Raw genomic sequence first — 13,323 nt, 5'->3', positions numbered from 1 at the left:
TGCACAAAGTAGATGTCCTAACCGACTTACCAAAACTAGTTTGTTAACAATACATTTGTGGAGTGGTTGAAAAACTAGTTTTAATGACTCCAACCTAAATGTATGTAAACTTCCGACTTCAACTGTATTATAACAAAATCAATGGGTCCCATGCCATCTTTTGAAGTTTTGCTTCTCCCGGACTGTCCAGTTTTTATTTTGGTGAATATTAGTTCTGAAATAATATCTTATTGAAATATATAGCTCCATTATCAGCTGGTATAGCCTACAGTACATTATCATTCCATTTCATTATTTCGTTTACCTTCATTTGCTTCCACTGTAAACGCCGTCACGGCCATGTGGTTGTTACTGAGGATCATTAGTAACAGTTGATAATATATATTTGATCATATTTGATAATATATATCCTACCGTTCAAAAGTTTGGGGTCACTTAGAAATGTCCTTGTTTTCGAAAGAAAAGCAATTTTTTTGTCCATTAAAATAACATCAAATTGATCAGAAATACAGTGTAGACATTGTTAATGTTGTAAATGGCTATTGTAGCTGGAAACAGCTGATTTTTAATGGAATATCTACATAGGCGGACAGAGGCCCATTATCAGCAACCATCAGTCCTGTGTTCCAATGGCACGTTGTGTTTGCTAATCCAAGTTTATCATTTTAAAAGGCTAATAATTGATCATTAGAAAACCCTTTTGCAATTATGTTAGCACAGCTGAAAACGGTTGTGCTGATTAAAGAAGCAATAAAACTGGCCTTCTTGAGACTAGTTGAGTATCTGGAGCATCAGCAATTGTGGGTTCGATTACAGGCTCAAAATGGCCAGAAACAAATAACTTTCTTCTGAAACTCGTCAGTCTATTCTTGTTCTGAGAAATTAAGGCTATTCCATGCGAGAAATTGCCAAGAAACTGAAGATCTCGTACAACGCTGTGTACTACTCCCTTCACAGAACAGCGCAAACTGGCTCTAACCAGAATAGAAAGAGGAGTGGGAGGCCCCGGTGCACAACTGAGCAAGGGGACAAATACATGAGAGTGTCTAATTTGAGAAACAGACGCCTCACAGGTCCTCAACTGGCAGCTTCATTAAATAGTACCTGCAAAACACCAGTCTCAACGTCAACAGTGAAGAGGCGACTCCGGGATGCTGACCTTCTAGGCAGAGTTGCAAAGAAAAAGCCATATCTCAGACTGGCCAATAAAAAGAAAAGATTAAGATGGGCAGTCTGAGATATGGCTTTTTCTTTGCAACTCTGCCTAGATGGTCAGCATCCCGGAGTCGCCTCTTCACTGTTAACGTTGAGAGTGGTGTTTTGCGGGTACTATTTAATGAAGCTGTGCTAACATACTTGCAAAATATTTTTCTAATGATCAATTAGCCTTTTAAAATGATAAACTTGGATTAGCAAACACAACGTGCCATTGGAACACAGGACTGATGGTTGCTGATAATGGGTCTCTGTACGACTATGTAGATATTCCATTAAAAATCACCAATCTCCAGCTACAATAGCCATTTACAACATTAACATTTATATTTTTTTCGAAAACAAGGACATTTCTAAGTGACCCAAACTTTTGAACGGTAGTGTATATATATCAAAATTATATGTAGGCTAATTAAATCGTTAAGGAGCGGAGCGCAGACCAAGCCGTAACAGTTTGAACCCGACGCATGGCACAATACTTGGCTGTGTCATCACAGTTCCATGGTTAGTGCAGGCAACAGACAAGGGTATAGCCTACTATTGTACACTATTCTCCCTATTATAATTATATGTACACTAATCTTCCAACATTACCATGGGTTAAAGAACTGAATGTGGCAATTTTCAGAATGAAAAAAACCACAGTTCTTTCTTTTGTGTTTAAAGTCTCTCCTAACCTGTTTATTTTGCATTATGCATAAATACTTTCCTAACCCTAAATAATGTACAAGATCAGAGTATTTTTAAATCTACCAATTGGTGCTGAAACAGAGACAAATATGGATATATTTAGATGCTTTCTTTCATTGATCTCTAATATTCTGAACCCTTTCTCTCCATATATTTTAGTGAGTCTGTGGACAAAATTCCAACTAAAAGGTACACCGTATTTAAAGGGATGGCTTAAGATAAATGTACTGAAAAGCCTATTGAATGAAAACTTCCAGAGAAAATCTGTTGGCCAGCAAGTGGGAGTGTTTTCAGCAGTTGAATTACATTTATTTAGTGCGCACAAGGGAACCATGCCTGCAAAGCCTGTTACGCACCTGCACAAGCTAAGTCTGAATACCAACTACTGAGAAGTGAGTAGGAAAGGCATGTGTAAGAAAGGTGTAATTTCCTAAGTCGGAATCGGGCCCTATGTGCATTGGGTTGAACATAGGCAGTAGAGCTGTTTAATAAAGATGCAGAACCACGTCAATTGGCAGCATTGTAGGGTGCAGGCTGCCAGCCAGTTACAAGACAAGACTTGTTCTTACATCTAGCTGCTTAATAATTCATCTAGGGAGTGAAACTCATTTAACCACAACACAAAACAACAAATTTTCACTGATTCAAATCAGTATTGTAAATTAACATCTCCCTAGGCGTTGGATACTTGCCATTCTGGGCTAGGAGTTCCAAGTTCCACTTTCAACCAAACCAAGTTATTTGAGCCTGACCCCCCAAAAAATCCCTAAAAAAACAGCTGCCTCCATTTCTTACCCTTGCAAGAAGAACACTTGGATCGCAGGATGTCTCCAGTCTCCATGTAAAGTCCACTTCCCTAAAACAAACCCTGCACCATGGGGACACTCAATTAGCATAGCCCTAATTACTTATTATTGAGCTGCTCCCTAAATACAAAACGAGGATGGGTTTGAGAGAGTCAAATATTTGCCTCTGTGCGTAGAAGTGGCTGCCATATCATCCTTTTGTCCTAATGAGGGCTAGGAATTGTCAGGAACTCTATTATCACAATACTTACGTTCCGATATGATATGTATTGCGATTCTGCTGCAGAGAAACAAGAGAGAGCCATGAGAAAACAAGTTTTGGAGATAAAAGTGCTGAAAACATGTTGGCACAACATTTTAAAGATTTAAAAAGAAGATGGCGTACAAGCTATAGGATGAGAAATACCAGAGTTTTGGCGCAGCTACAACTGACTAACACTAGCTAGCGTTAACTACCTAACAAAAAATAAGAAAATATATATATACTTTTTTTTACAAATCGATACTTGGAGTCACAGTATTAATATAAAATTGGTAAAAATAATATTGCGATACTCTACTGTATCAATTCCCCCCCTCTATCCCTAGTCCTAATAGGATACTTGTAATCCTTCGGTTTCCTCTTAATCCCAATGAATACTGGGCTACACATAGAAGGGCACTGGTCTGTAGGCAAAATTAGGATATGGCATAGGGGACGTGGATGGCGGTTAGTTGAGAGAATGGGTGATATTTTTTGTCCACAAAGCAGCACTAAAGACAATAAAATTAAATAATGTATTAATTTACAATGTTTGTTACAACTTTTCTTAAACAATTTTGGAGATAATTATTTATGTATTCGGAATCTTTGAGCTCTGCCATGTCTGTTGTGCAGACAGCAAATGTGGCCCAGATGAGAGACAATAGTCTAAAGACGGTTCGGAGGGTTAAAGATTAAAACACAATGGCGCAAAAAACAAGCTCGCTGTGGACTGTGTAGCCGAAATGTACTTACATTTTCTTGTGGGGAGAGCACCCCTGTGTTCTGATTGGCTTAAGTTGGGAAGCCATTACCAACAACCGACGAATATTCTAAATGTTGAATTGAATTGGGAAAGTCAAATACCCCTTGCCACCTGGTCTTCTGGGACATCATCATGTAGCTTAGTGATCACATTGAGCAATCAAAACCAAGCAATCAAATTCAAATGCTCCAAATAGATTTTGATCAAATGCAGGGAATTTAGGCCTAACTCTATGTGAGAGCTGATTGTACATATGGATAAAAATAAAGGACTTGACTGAAAGAAAACACATGAAGATTGGATTGTCTGTGTAGCAGCTAGTCTTTTTGAAGCTACAGTATGAATACTGTATTTATCCTTCCTCTGACTACACTACCTTATGCACTCTGCTCAATATTCCTCCACTGAATAATCTTCCCATTAGTGTTCATGAGAGATGCTTTATTGAAAAATTAACGGGGCATAATATTGGTAATATAGAGAGATGAACATGGGGACCCACCGTTATCTGGACTAGTAGGGCCTGACTTAAAGGAATAGCCCCCAGAATATCTTGGTCTACAAGTCATTAAGGCTTTTTTAAATGCAAAGTTAATGAATTCTCAAAGGAAATATAGACATAGGGGAGGTTACGTTACACAGTTTAAGAATCCACTGTGAAGAGTGTCTTGAATGTTAACGCTCCAGATTACCATTAGGTGCAGCTGAGCAGGTGAAAACCTTACTCCGTCCAAAATGTATTTGAAAAGTGATCCGCGAGTACCAAGACAAAGCAGATCTAGAGACGTTTCACGACAGAAAATGATTACCAAGAAACAAAGCCTGACATTAGCCTGCCAGAGTGTTTGGAGATGGAACCAAGCATTTATTTTATATCTGCAAACAGTGTGGTTGACTATGAGGAGTGGTCAGATATTCCCTTGCTTGTGAACGCATGGCTTACTGAGATGAAAACTGATAAATCAGAGCTGTCTTACTTGCTGTTCAGTCTAATCAGGGATCACTGATGACTGAAATGTTAATACCCCTCAACTCTACTGTGCCGCAGTGCAGCAGTGGAAACAGGATGTGCCTGGCCTGACCAGCCTCTGTGTGCCATTCATTTGGCCCACAGTATGCTCGCAAATTCAAGCATCATTTAAATATTGCCCAAATAAAAAAATGTGGGCGGTGTGTGACCAAGCTTGTTATGGAAAATGTGAAGAACCATGTGACGACCCGAGCTTCATCGACAAGACAAACCATCTGGAAATGATCACCCCAGTTACAATGTGATGTCACATTTAAGATCAATGTGAAAAATAGCTTCTACATGTGTTTCGGAAATGTTCCTCCTCCTGTTTTGTAACCGTGTTAATATGTGAGTGGACATGGGGCCTAAGAGAGCAGTGCAGTGGGGAAGGGGATGGGGTTGGCTCCTAATAGACCTGCTTAGCCTCTATGCTGATAGGAATAGGCAAGCCCAAGCTGCCAACGACACTTTGAATCAATGCTCCAAGGACAAAGGTCTGTGTCCCAGGAGTGACAAACTGATCATCGTTGACCAACAGACGACAACCCCAGCACGAGTCCCACCAAAGTGACCTTGCATGGCTCACAGTTCGCAGGTGACCTTCCAGAAGCAGAGGCAATATCACCATATTACTACACTGAGTGTACAAAACATTAGGAACACCTTCCTACTATTGAGTTGCACCCCCTTTTGCCCTCAGAACAGCCTCAATTCGTCGGGGCATGGACTCTACAAGATGTCGAAAGCATTCCACAGGAATGCTGCCCCTGTTGTCGCCAATGCTTCCCACAGCTGTGTCAAGTTGGCTGGATGTCCTTTGGGTTGTGGACCATTCTTGATACACACGGGAAACTGTTGAGCATGAAAAACCCAGCAGCGTTACAGTTCTTGACACACTCAAACCGGTGCGCCTGGCACCTACTACCATACACCTCCCGAGTGGCGCAGTGGTCTAAGGCTGTGCCACTAGAGATCCTGGTTCGAATCCAGGCTCTGTCGTAGCCGGCCGCGACCGGGAGACCCATGGGGCGGCGCACAATTGGCCCAGCGTCGTCCAGGGTAGGGGAGGGAATGGCCGGCAGGGATGTAGCTCAGTTGGTAGAGCATGGCGTTTGCAACGCCAGGGTTGTGGGTTCGTTTCCCACGGGGGGCCAGTATAAAAAATTATGTATGCACTCACTAACTGTAAGTCGCTCTGGATAAGAGCGTCTGCTAAATGACTAAAATGTACAAATGTAATACACCGTTCAAAGGCACTTAAATCTTTTGTCTTGCCCATTCATCCTATGAATGGCACACATACACAATCCATGTCTCAAGACTTAAAAATCCTTCTTTAACCTGTCTCCTACCCTTCAACTACACTGATTGAAGTGGATTTAACAAGTGACATCAATAAGGTATCACCCCTGGATTCACCTGGTCAGTCTATGTCATTGAAAGAGCAGGTGTTCCTAATATTTTGTACACTCAGTGTATAGTGGTACCCTTCTGAATCTGATATCAGTCAGTCAGTTGGAATCACTATCAAGGTTAGTTTGACTTTAACCATACATTTGTCTTTACTTTGCTTTTAACAAAGAGAGCACAATTGCTCTAATTCGGTCACTGCGTCTCTGGATTAAACACAGACCAGCAACTCTAGCAGCTCAAAGAGATGCATGATTAACCTAAATGTGTTAACCACTTAACAATAATAATCCAGACAGGGGGGGCTAGCTAGCTGTCTAAGGGAGGGTGACTTATGCATGAGAGGAGTCAGTCAATATGTGCCAGTTTAGCTGATTACATTCAGCATGACTCCATTTAGAGGATTAATCTTCTTCACACATATGCATGACAGTGATCTGCCTCATTGATAGTGTTCTGACCGTTCAGTATTTTATTAGGATCCCCATTAGCTGTTGCAAAACATGACATAATACAGAACATGAATAGACAAGAACAGCTCAAGGACAGAAATACATCAATTTTAAAATGGTGCACATAGCTACATATCAATACATACACACAAAATATCTAGGTCAAATAGGGGAGAGGTGTTGTGCTGTGAGGTGTTGCTTTATCTGTTTTTTTAAACCAGGTTTGCTGTTCAGGTTTGATTGTGTCTGCAAATTCAGCCAAATAGAATTTTGCCTCTTCGCTTCTCTCATATGCGTCTGGAAACCCCCTTTCATACCAAAGCCACATCCCAGACAATGTCCTAGCATGAGGCCCAGCGTCGTCCAGGGTAGGGGAGGGAATGGCAGGCAGGGAGGTAGCTCAGTTGATAGAGCATGGTGTTTGCAACGCCAGGGTTGTGGGTTCGTTTCCCACGGGGGGCCAGTATGAAAATAATAATGTAAGTCGCTCTGGATAAGAGAGTCAGCTAAATGACGTAAATGTAATGAGGCATGCTAGTGAGCAGTCAGATGTATTCTATTACCTGTTAAACTCTTCAGCATCCAGTCTTGACTCCTGTATGCTAAACTCTTCTTGTGACTTGTCGGACTAATAGGCTATAAGATTGTATAACCTGGTTTCTCCATACATTGACCAGGATTGTTTTCAAGGATTAGCTCACATGACAAAGCAGATTCGACTTGAACAATCACCCTGGCCAGTCTCTAATTGCCTGCCATTGATCTAATCGCCAACAGAAATATGTCTGTTCAGGACTTGGTAGCCAGAGTGTCTGCATAAACCCAATATTATAAAATATTCTATATTCATTCACTACCATCAACATTTCTTTGGAACACTGTAATTACACAGTGCACTTTCTGGGGCATTTATGTAGCTACATACAGAAGAAACAATGCCGGAGGGTGGATGCAAAAAAAACGTAAAGGTTGTGCTGCATAATTCATGCGCTGGCTGCTCCTTTTAGAAACGGCAAATTCATCAGAACAATGACGTTTGACAGAGGAGCCGCTGGTTGGCTTCACCTTGACCCACTCTTCATCAGCTCTCTTCCTGTGCTGCACGGAGGCATTAGAGTTCCCCAAAGCTCAGAGTCACCCCGGCACAACGCAGGAAACCGGACAGCGAGAAACTGCTCAGAGAAGATATAGGCCTACAGTGACAGCCGTGCTTTCACTGTTGCCCACTATTGATATTTCCTTTTACATCCAGAGTGCAGACACTTTACTGAGCAAAGCCGGCCCTACCTCCCAAGCCAAAAACTGCTAAAGTGCCAGATGGGAAATATGGGGGGAAAATGTCACCCAAACCCAGTGAATCTGACATTTTGTGAGGATCTTTCTTTTGTTGACAAGGGGTGTGAGGGTGAACAGAAGAGAGCACCAGGTGCCATTTCCACACATTCTGTAAACCTGATCCACCAGAAGGTTGCATTGTAATAACATTATGAAAACCGAAGCCTATATCTATCAAAAGGCACACTGATTAAAAAAGGTGGGTGATTTCAAAAGACCAGGGTACAAAGATTATTAAGGGTACAATGCCACACTGATCAAGGACTATCCATAATAGCCCAACACACAATGGATTTCTGTTTTTGTAGCAGCTATACCAGCTGGGGACCACGCTCTATGCCCGTGGGGGACCACTCTTTTCTCTCTCCTTCAACCACTTTCATCAACCACTGGGGACGTCGTCCCTCAGTCCATCCAACTAGACCTCCTGCATGCCCTTCCCCCACTCTCATCACTCTCCTATCAAAGCAAGAGGTCTACAGCCCCAAGATGTCCAAGACAACAAAATAAGACATTGCACAATTTTTATTAGTCACGTGATCCCTCTGGACTAGGACAACTCTAAACAGAAAGAAAAATGACTGGAGGGAGATGATTCATCTCTTTCCCAACCATCAGGGAAATGTGTGAGCAGGAAGAGGAGCTGTACTCACTGTGGTGGCAGAACCAGGGTACTGGGCTGGACTTTGGGTCTTCTCTTGGCAGATGCCCCCATTTGGTTAGCTGAGCGCTTGAGTGACTGCTGGTTAAGAAGACTGGACGCCAAGCCAGCATGGTACTGCAACTATATGGGGAGAAAATATCAGAAAATAATAAAAAACATGCCATGTTTTAGAACAATAACTAGGCCTAACAGGAAACATGCAGCATTAGGGAGTAAGACATGTTCAGAATATATGGCCAATGCTGAAATCCAACAGCACCATACCTTTAACAACCCACAGAACCATTGGAACCATGTGGTAGGATATGTATCTACTGTGCGCATCCTGTTAGTGGTGAGGACGACAAGGCACTTCAGACGACACTCTATTACAGGGTGGAGATCATCCTGTGCAGCTCTAAACCACATCACATCAAGCATACATAGTGAATAGCCAAAAGCTGAGTTAGTCTGGGTCTGTGATGTCACAGCTATTAGCAACGGTAGCAACTAGATACAATATCCTTTTAGCCAGCTACATTTGTTCGCAGCGCCGCCGTTTTTCAAACAAAGTCAACACAGCAGCCATTGCTAGCTAGCCAACACGACCAGCTAGCTGTACTGTAGCAGCTAAATACAATATATTTGTGCTAGCTAGCCAACGTTTAATTATTGCTGCGTTATGAAAGGAACTAGACACGGACACGAATTATCTGTTTAGTGTGTTAACACACTATTGGTAGTTTGTTGTAACCAAGTATTGGTGCTAAACTGTGTGTTATTGGATGCTAGCATGCTAGTTAGCTATGGCGTCATAGTTAGCTAGCTGAATAAAGTAAGTTGAGTCTATTCCTTGAAACATTGAACCGCTGTAGTTCACAACAATTCTAATTTCTAAAGTGGAAGTTGGGAGAGTTTTTATTCGGGTGGTTCAGTGAAACAATTATAGTTTCTGAGGTGGAAGTTGGGTGAGTTATATTTGGGAGTTTTGGTGAGGGAGGCCCTACTCTCTCCTTTCCCAGATGTTTAGTTCATTTCATTCCGATATCCTCTGCATTATTGTAGCCATTTGCTACAGCCTGTCAACTATGCCTCTGCCTATCCCTGTTCTCTCCTCTCCGCACAGGCTACACAAACGCCTCACACCGCGTGGCTGCTGCCTCTCTAACCTGGTGGTCCCTGCACGCACCCCACACCTGGAGTTCCAGGTCTCAGGCAGCCTCTGGAACTGCCGTTCTGCTGCCAACAAGGCTGACTTCATCCCAGCCTATGCTACCCTCCAGTCCCTCGACTTCCTGGCGCTGACGGAAACATGGATTACCACTGAAAACACTGCTACTCCTACTGCTCTCTCCTCGTCTGACCATGTGTTCTCGCATACCCCGAGAGCATCTGGTCAGAGGGGTGGTGGCACAGGAATCCTCATCTCTCCCAAGTGGACATTCTCAATTTTTCCCCTAACCCATCTGTCTATCTCCTCATTTGAATTCCATGCTGTCACAGTCACTAGCCCATTTAAGCTTAATATCCTTGTCATCTATCGCCCTCCAGGTTCCCTTGGAGAGTTCATCAATGAGCTTGACGCCTTGATAAGTTCCTTTCCTGAGGATGGCTCACCCCTCACAGTTTTGGGGGATTTCAACCTCCCTACGTCTACATTTGACTCATTTCTCTCTGCCTCCTTCTTTCCACTCCTCTCCTCTTTTGACCTCACCCTCTCACCGTCCCCCCTACTCACAAGGCAGGCAATACGCTTGACCTCATCTTTACTAGATGCTGCTCTTCTACTAATCTCACTGCAACTCCCCTCCATGTCTCCGACCACTACTTTGTATTCTTTTCTCTCTCGCTCTCCTCCAACACTACTCACTCTGCCCCTACACAGATGGTAATGCGCCGCCGCAACCTTCGCTCTCTCTCTCCCACTACTCTCTCCTCTTCCATCCTATCATCTCTTCCCTCTGCTCAATCCTTCTCCCTCCAATCTCCTGATTATGCCTCCTCAACCCTCCTCTCCTCCCTTTCTGCATCCTTTGACTCTCTGTGTCCCCTATCCTCCCGGCCGGCTCGGTCCTCCCCTCCAGCTCCGTGGCTTGATGACTCATTGCGAGCTCACAGAACAGAGATCCGGGCAGCGGAGCGGAAATGGAAGAAAACTAAACTCCCTGCCGACCTGGCATCTTTTCACTCCCTCCTCTCCATCTGTTTCTGCTGCTAAGGCCACTTTCTACCACTCTAAATTCCAAGCATCTGCCTCTAACCCTAGGAAGCTCTTTGCCACATTCTCCTCCCTGCTGAATCCTCCCCCTCCCCACTGATGTCAACAACTACAGACCAGTATCCCTTCTTTCTTTTCTTTCCAAAACTATTGAGCGTGCCGTCTTTAGCCAACTCTCTTGCTATCTCTCTCAGAATGACCTTCTTGATCCAAACCAGTCAGGTTTCAGGACTGGTCATTCAACTGAGACTGCTCTTCTCTGTGTCACGGAGGCTCTCCGCACTGCTAAAGCTAACTCTCTCTCCTCTGCTCTTGTCCTTCTAGACCTGTCTGCTGCCTTTGATACTGTGAACCATCAGATCCTCCTCTCCACCCTCTCCGAGCTGGGCATCTCCGGCGCGGCTCACTCCTGGATTGCGTCCTACCTGACCGGTCGCTCCTACCAAGTGGCGTGGCGAGAAGCTGTCTCCGCACCACGTGCTCTCACCACTGGTGTCCCCCAGGGCTCAGTTCTAGGCCCTCTCCTATTCTCCCTATACACCAAGTCACTTGGCTCTGTCATATCCTCACATGGCCTCTCCTATCATTGCTACGCTGACGATACACAACTAATCTTCTCCTTTCCCCCTTCTGATAACCAGGTGGCGAATCGCATCTCTGCATGTCTGGCAGACATATCAGTATGGATGACGGATCACCACCTCAAGCTGAACCTTGGCAAGACGGAGCTGCTCTTCCTCCCGGGGAAGGACTGCCCGTTCCATGATCTCGCCATCACGGTTGACAACTCCGTTGTGTCCTCCTCCCAGAGTGCGAAGAGCCTTGGCGTGACCCTGGACAACACCCTGTCGTTCTCCGCTAACATCAAGGCGGTGACCCGATCCTGCAGGTTCATGCTCTACAACATTCGGAGAGTACGACCCTGCCTTACACAGGAAGCGGCACAGGTCCTAATCCAGGCACTTGTCATCTCCCGTCTTGATTACTGCAACTCGCTGTTGGCTGGGCTCCCTGCCTGTGCCATTAAACCCCTACAACTCATCCAGAATGCCGCAGCCCGTCTGGTGTTCAACCTTCCCAAGTTCTCTCACGTCACCCCGCTCCTCCGCACACTCCACTGGCTTCCAGTTGAAGCTCGCATCTGTTACAAGACCATGGTGCTTGCCTATGGAGCTGTGAGGGGATCGGCACCTCTGTACCTTCAGGCTCTGATCAGTCCCTACACCCAAACGAGGGCATTGCGTTCATCCACCTCTGGCCTGCTGGCTCCCCTTCCTCTGCGGAAGCATAGTTCCCGCTCAGCCCAGTCAAAACTGTTCGCTGCTCTGGCACCCCAATGGTGGAACAAGCTCCCTCACGACGCCAGGACAGCGGAGTTACTCACCACCTTCCGGAGACATTTGAAACCCCACCTCTTTAAGGAATACCTGGGATAGGATAAAGTAATCCTTCTACCCCCCCGCCCCCCCCTAAAAAAAAGAAAGAAAAAAAAAGAACAAAAAAGAAAACATATTGTCAAGTGCTTATCCCACTGGCTATAGGGTGAATGCACCAATTTGTAAGTCGCTCTGGATAAGAGCGTCTGCTAAATGACGTAAATGTAAATGTAAATGTAATGTCACCAAACCTTGAGATACTTAAACACAGCGCCAAGGCCAACGATGTGACAGTAATGTGACAGCCGTCAGATTAAAGTTAATAAAGGTAGAAATCTGACCTTGAGTTAAGTGACACATGACAAGTTGAAAGCGGTACTGTTACTACCAGAAACACCATGTATTATAATTTGTCCTCTGTTCTAGCCTGGAGCAGCACACACAAAATCGGAAAATTCACAAGAAAACATTATTGGCAGCAGAGCAGAGAAAAATAAGAACACAAGTGAGTCATCATCAAGTTTAATTGAGACACTGTAGCCGACTGTTTTCCCAAAGCTAAAACCCAAGCCTGACAACAATCTGCTCACTTAAAAAGGAGAAATATTTGGTTTGGTAGCCCAACTATATCCTCCACTCCTGCCCACACTGCCTCCCCCTCTCCTCCTGTCGTTGGTTTGGGAGCCATGAGTGGCAAGTAAAGCAGCTCTCACTTTGATGTAGAAGCGACAGAAGCCTGTCGGCAGCGCCACTCCACGTCTGATGAAACGGCGTGAAAGAGATGGAATCTATGCAGAATACACAGGTGTTAAAATCAGCGTCCGTCCTACAGCCCAACGGCTGGTGTCAAATGTGACAGTAAAGCCTAAAGAGACCAGCAATACCGCTATTTGATATTCCCAAAAAATAAAACTCAACGGTGTCTATTTTGATCAATCTGGATTTATATAATACGGTATGTACAAGCCTGATAAACACATGACTAATTTGGTAAGAATGTACAAGTATAATTAGCATTATTTTTTATAAGAATGCACAACAAGTATGAAAAATGCACTCACTAACTAAGTCGCTCTGGATAAGAGCGTCTGCTAAATGACTAAAATGTAAAATAAGCATGTATACTGAGTGTACAAAACATTAGGAACACCTTCCTAAT

General features: G+C 44.0%; 1 protein-coding gene across 2 annotated transcripts in view; it reads right to left on the bottom strand.

Annotated features, from left to right (window-relative positions):
• Positions 1-13,323, bottom strand: part of med27 (mediator complex subunit 27) — a 94,475-nt gene that overhangs the window by 50,350 nt on the left and 30,802 nt on the right. For both annotated transcript variants that reach the window (XM_041900414.1, XM_041900415.2), the window contains exon 3: positions 8,581-8,711. In XM_041900414.1, the coding sequence (XP_041756348.1) occupies positions 8,581-8,711 (131 nt within the window). The remainder of the gene's footprint in view (positions 1-8,580; positions 8,712-13,323) is intronic.

Source organism: Coregonus clupeaformis, chromosome 16, assembly GCF_020615455.1.
Source record: "Coregonus clupeaformis isolate EN_2021a chromosome 16, ASM2061545v1, whole genome shotgun sequence".
Taxonomy (NCBI): domain Eukaryota; kingdom Metazoa; phylum Chordata; class Actinopteri; order Salmoniformes; family Salmonidae; genus Coregonus; species Coregonus clupeaformis.
The sequence above is the reverse complement of the archived record's forward strand: the minus strand, read 5'-3'. Positions and strand labels throughout refer to the sequence as shown.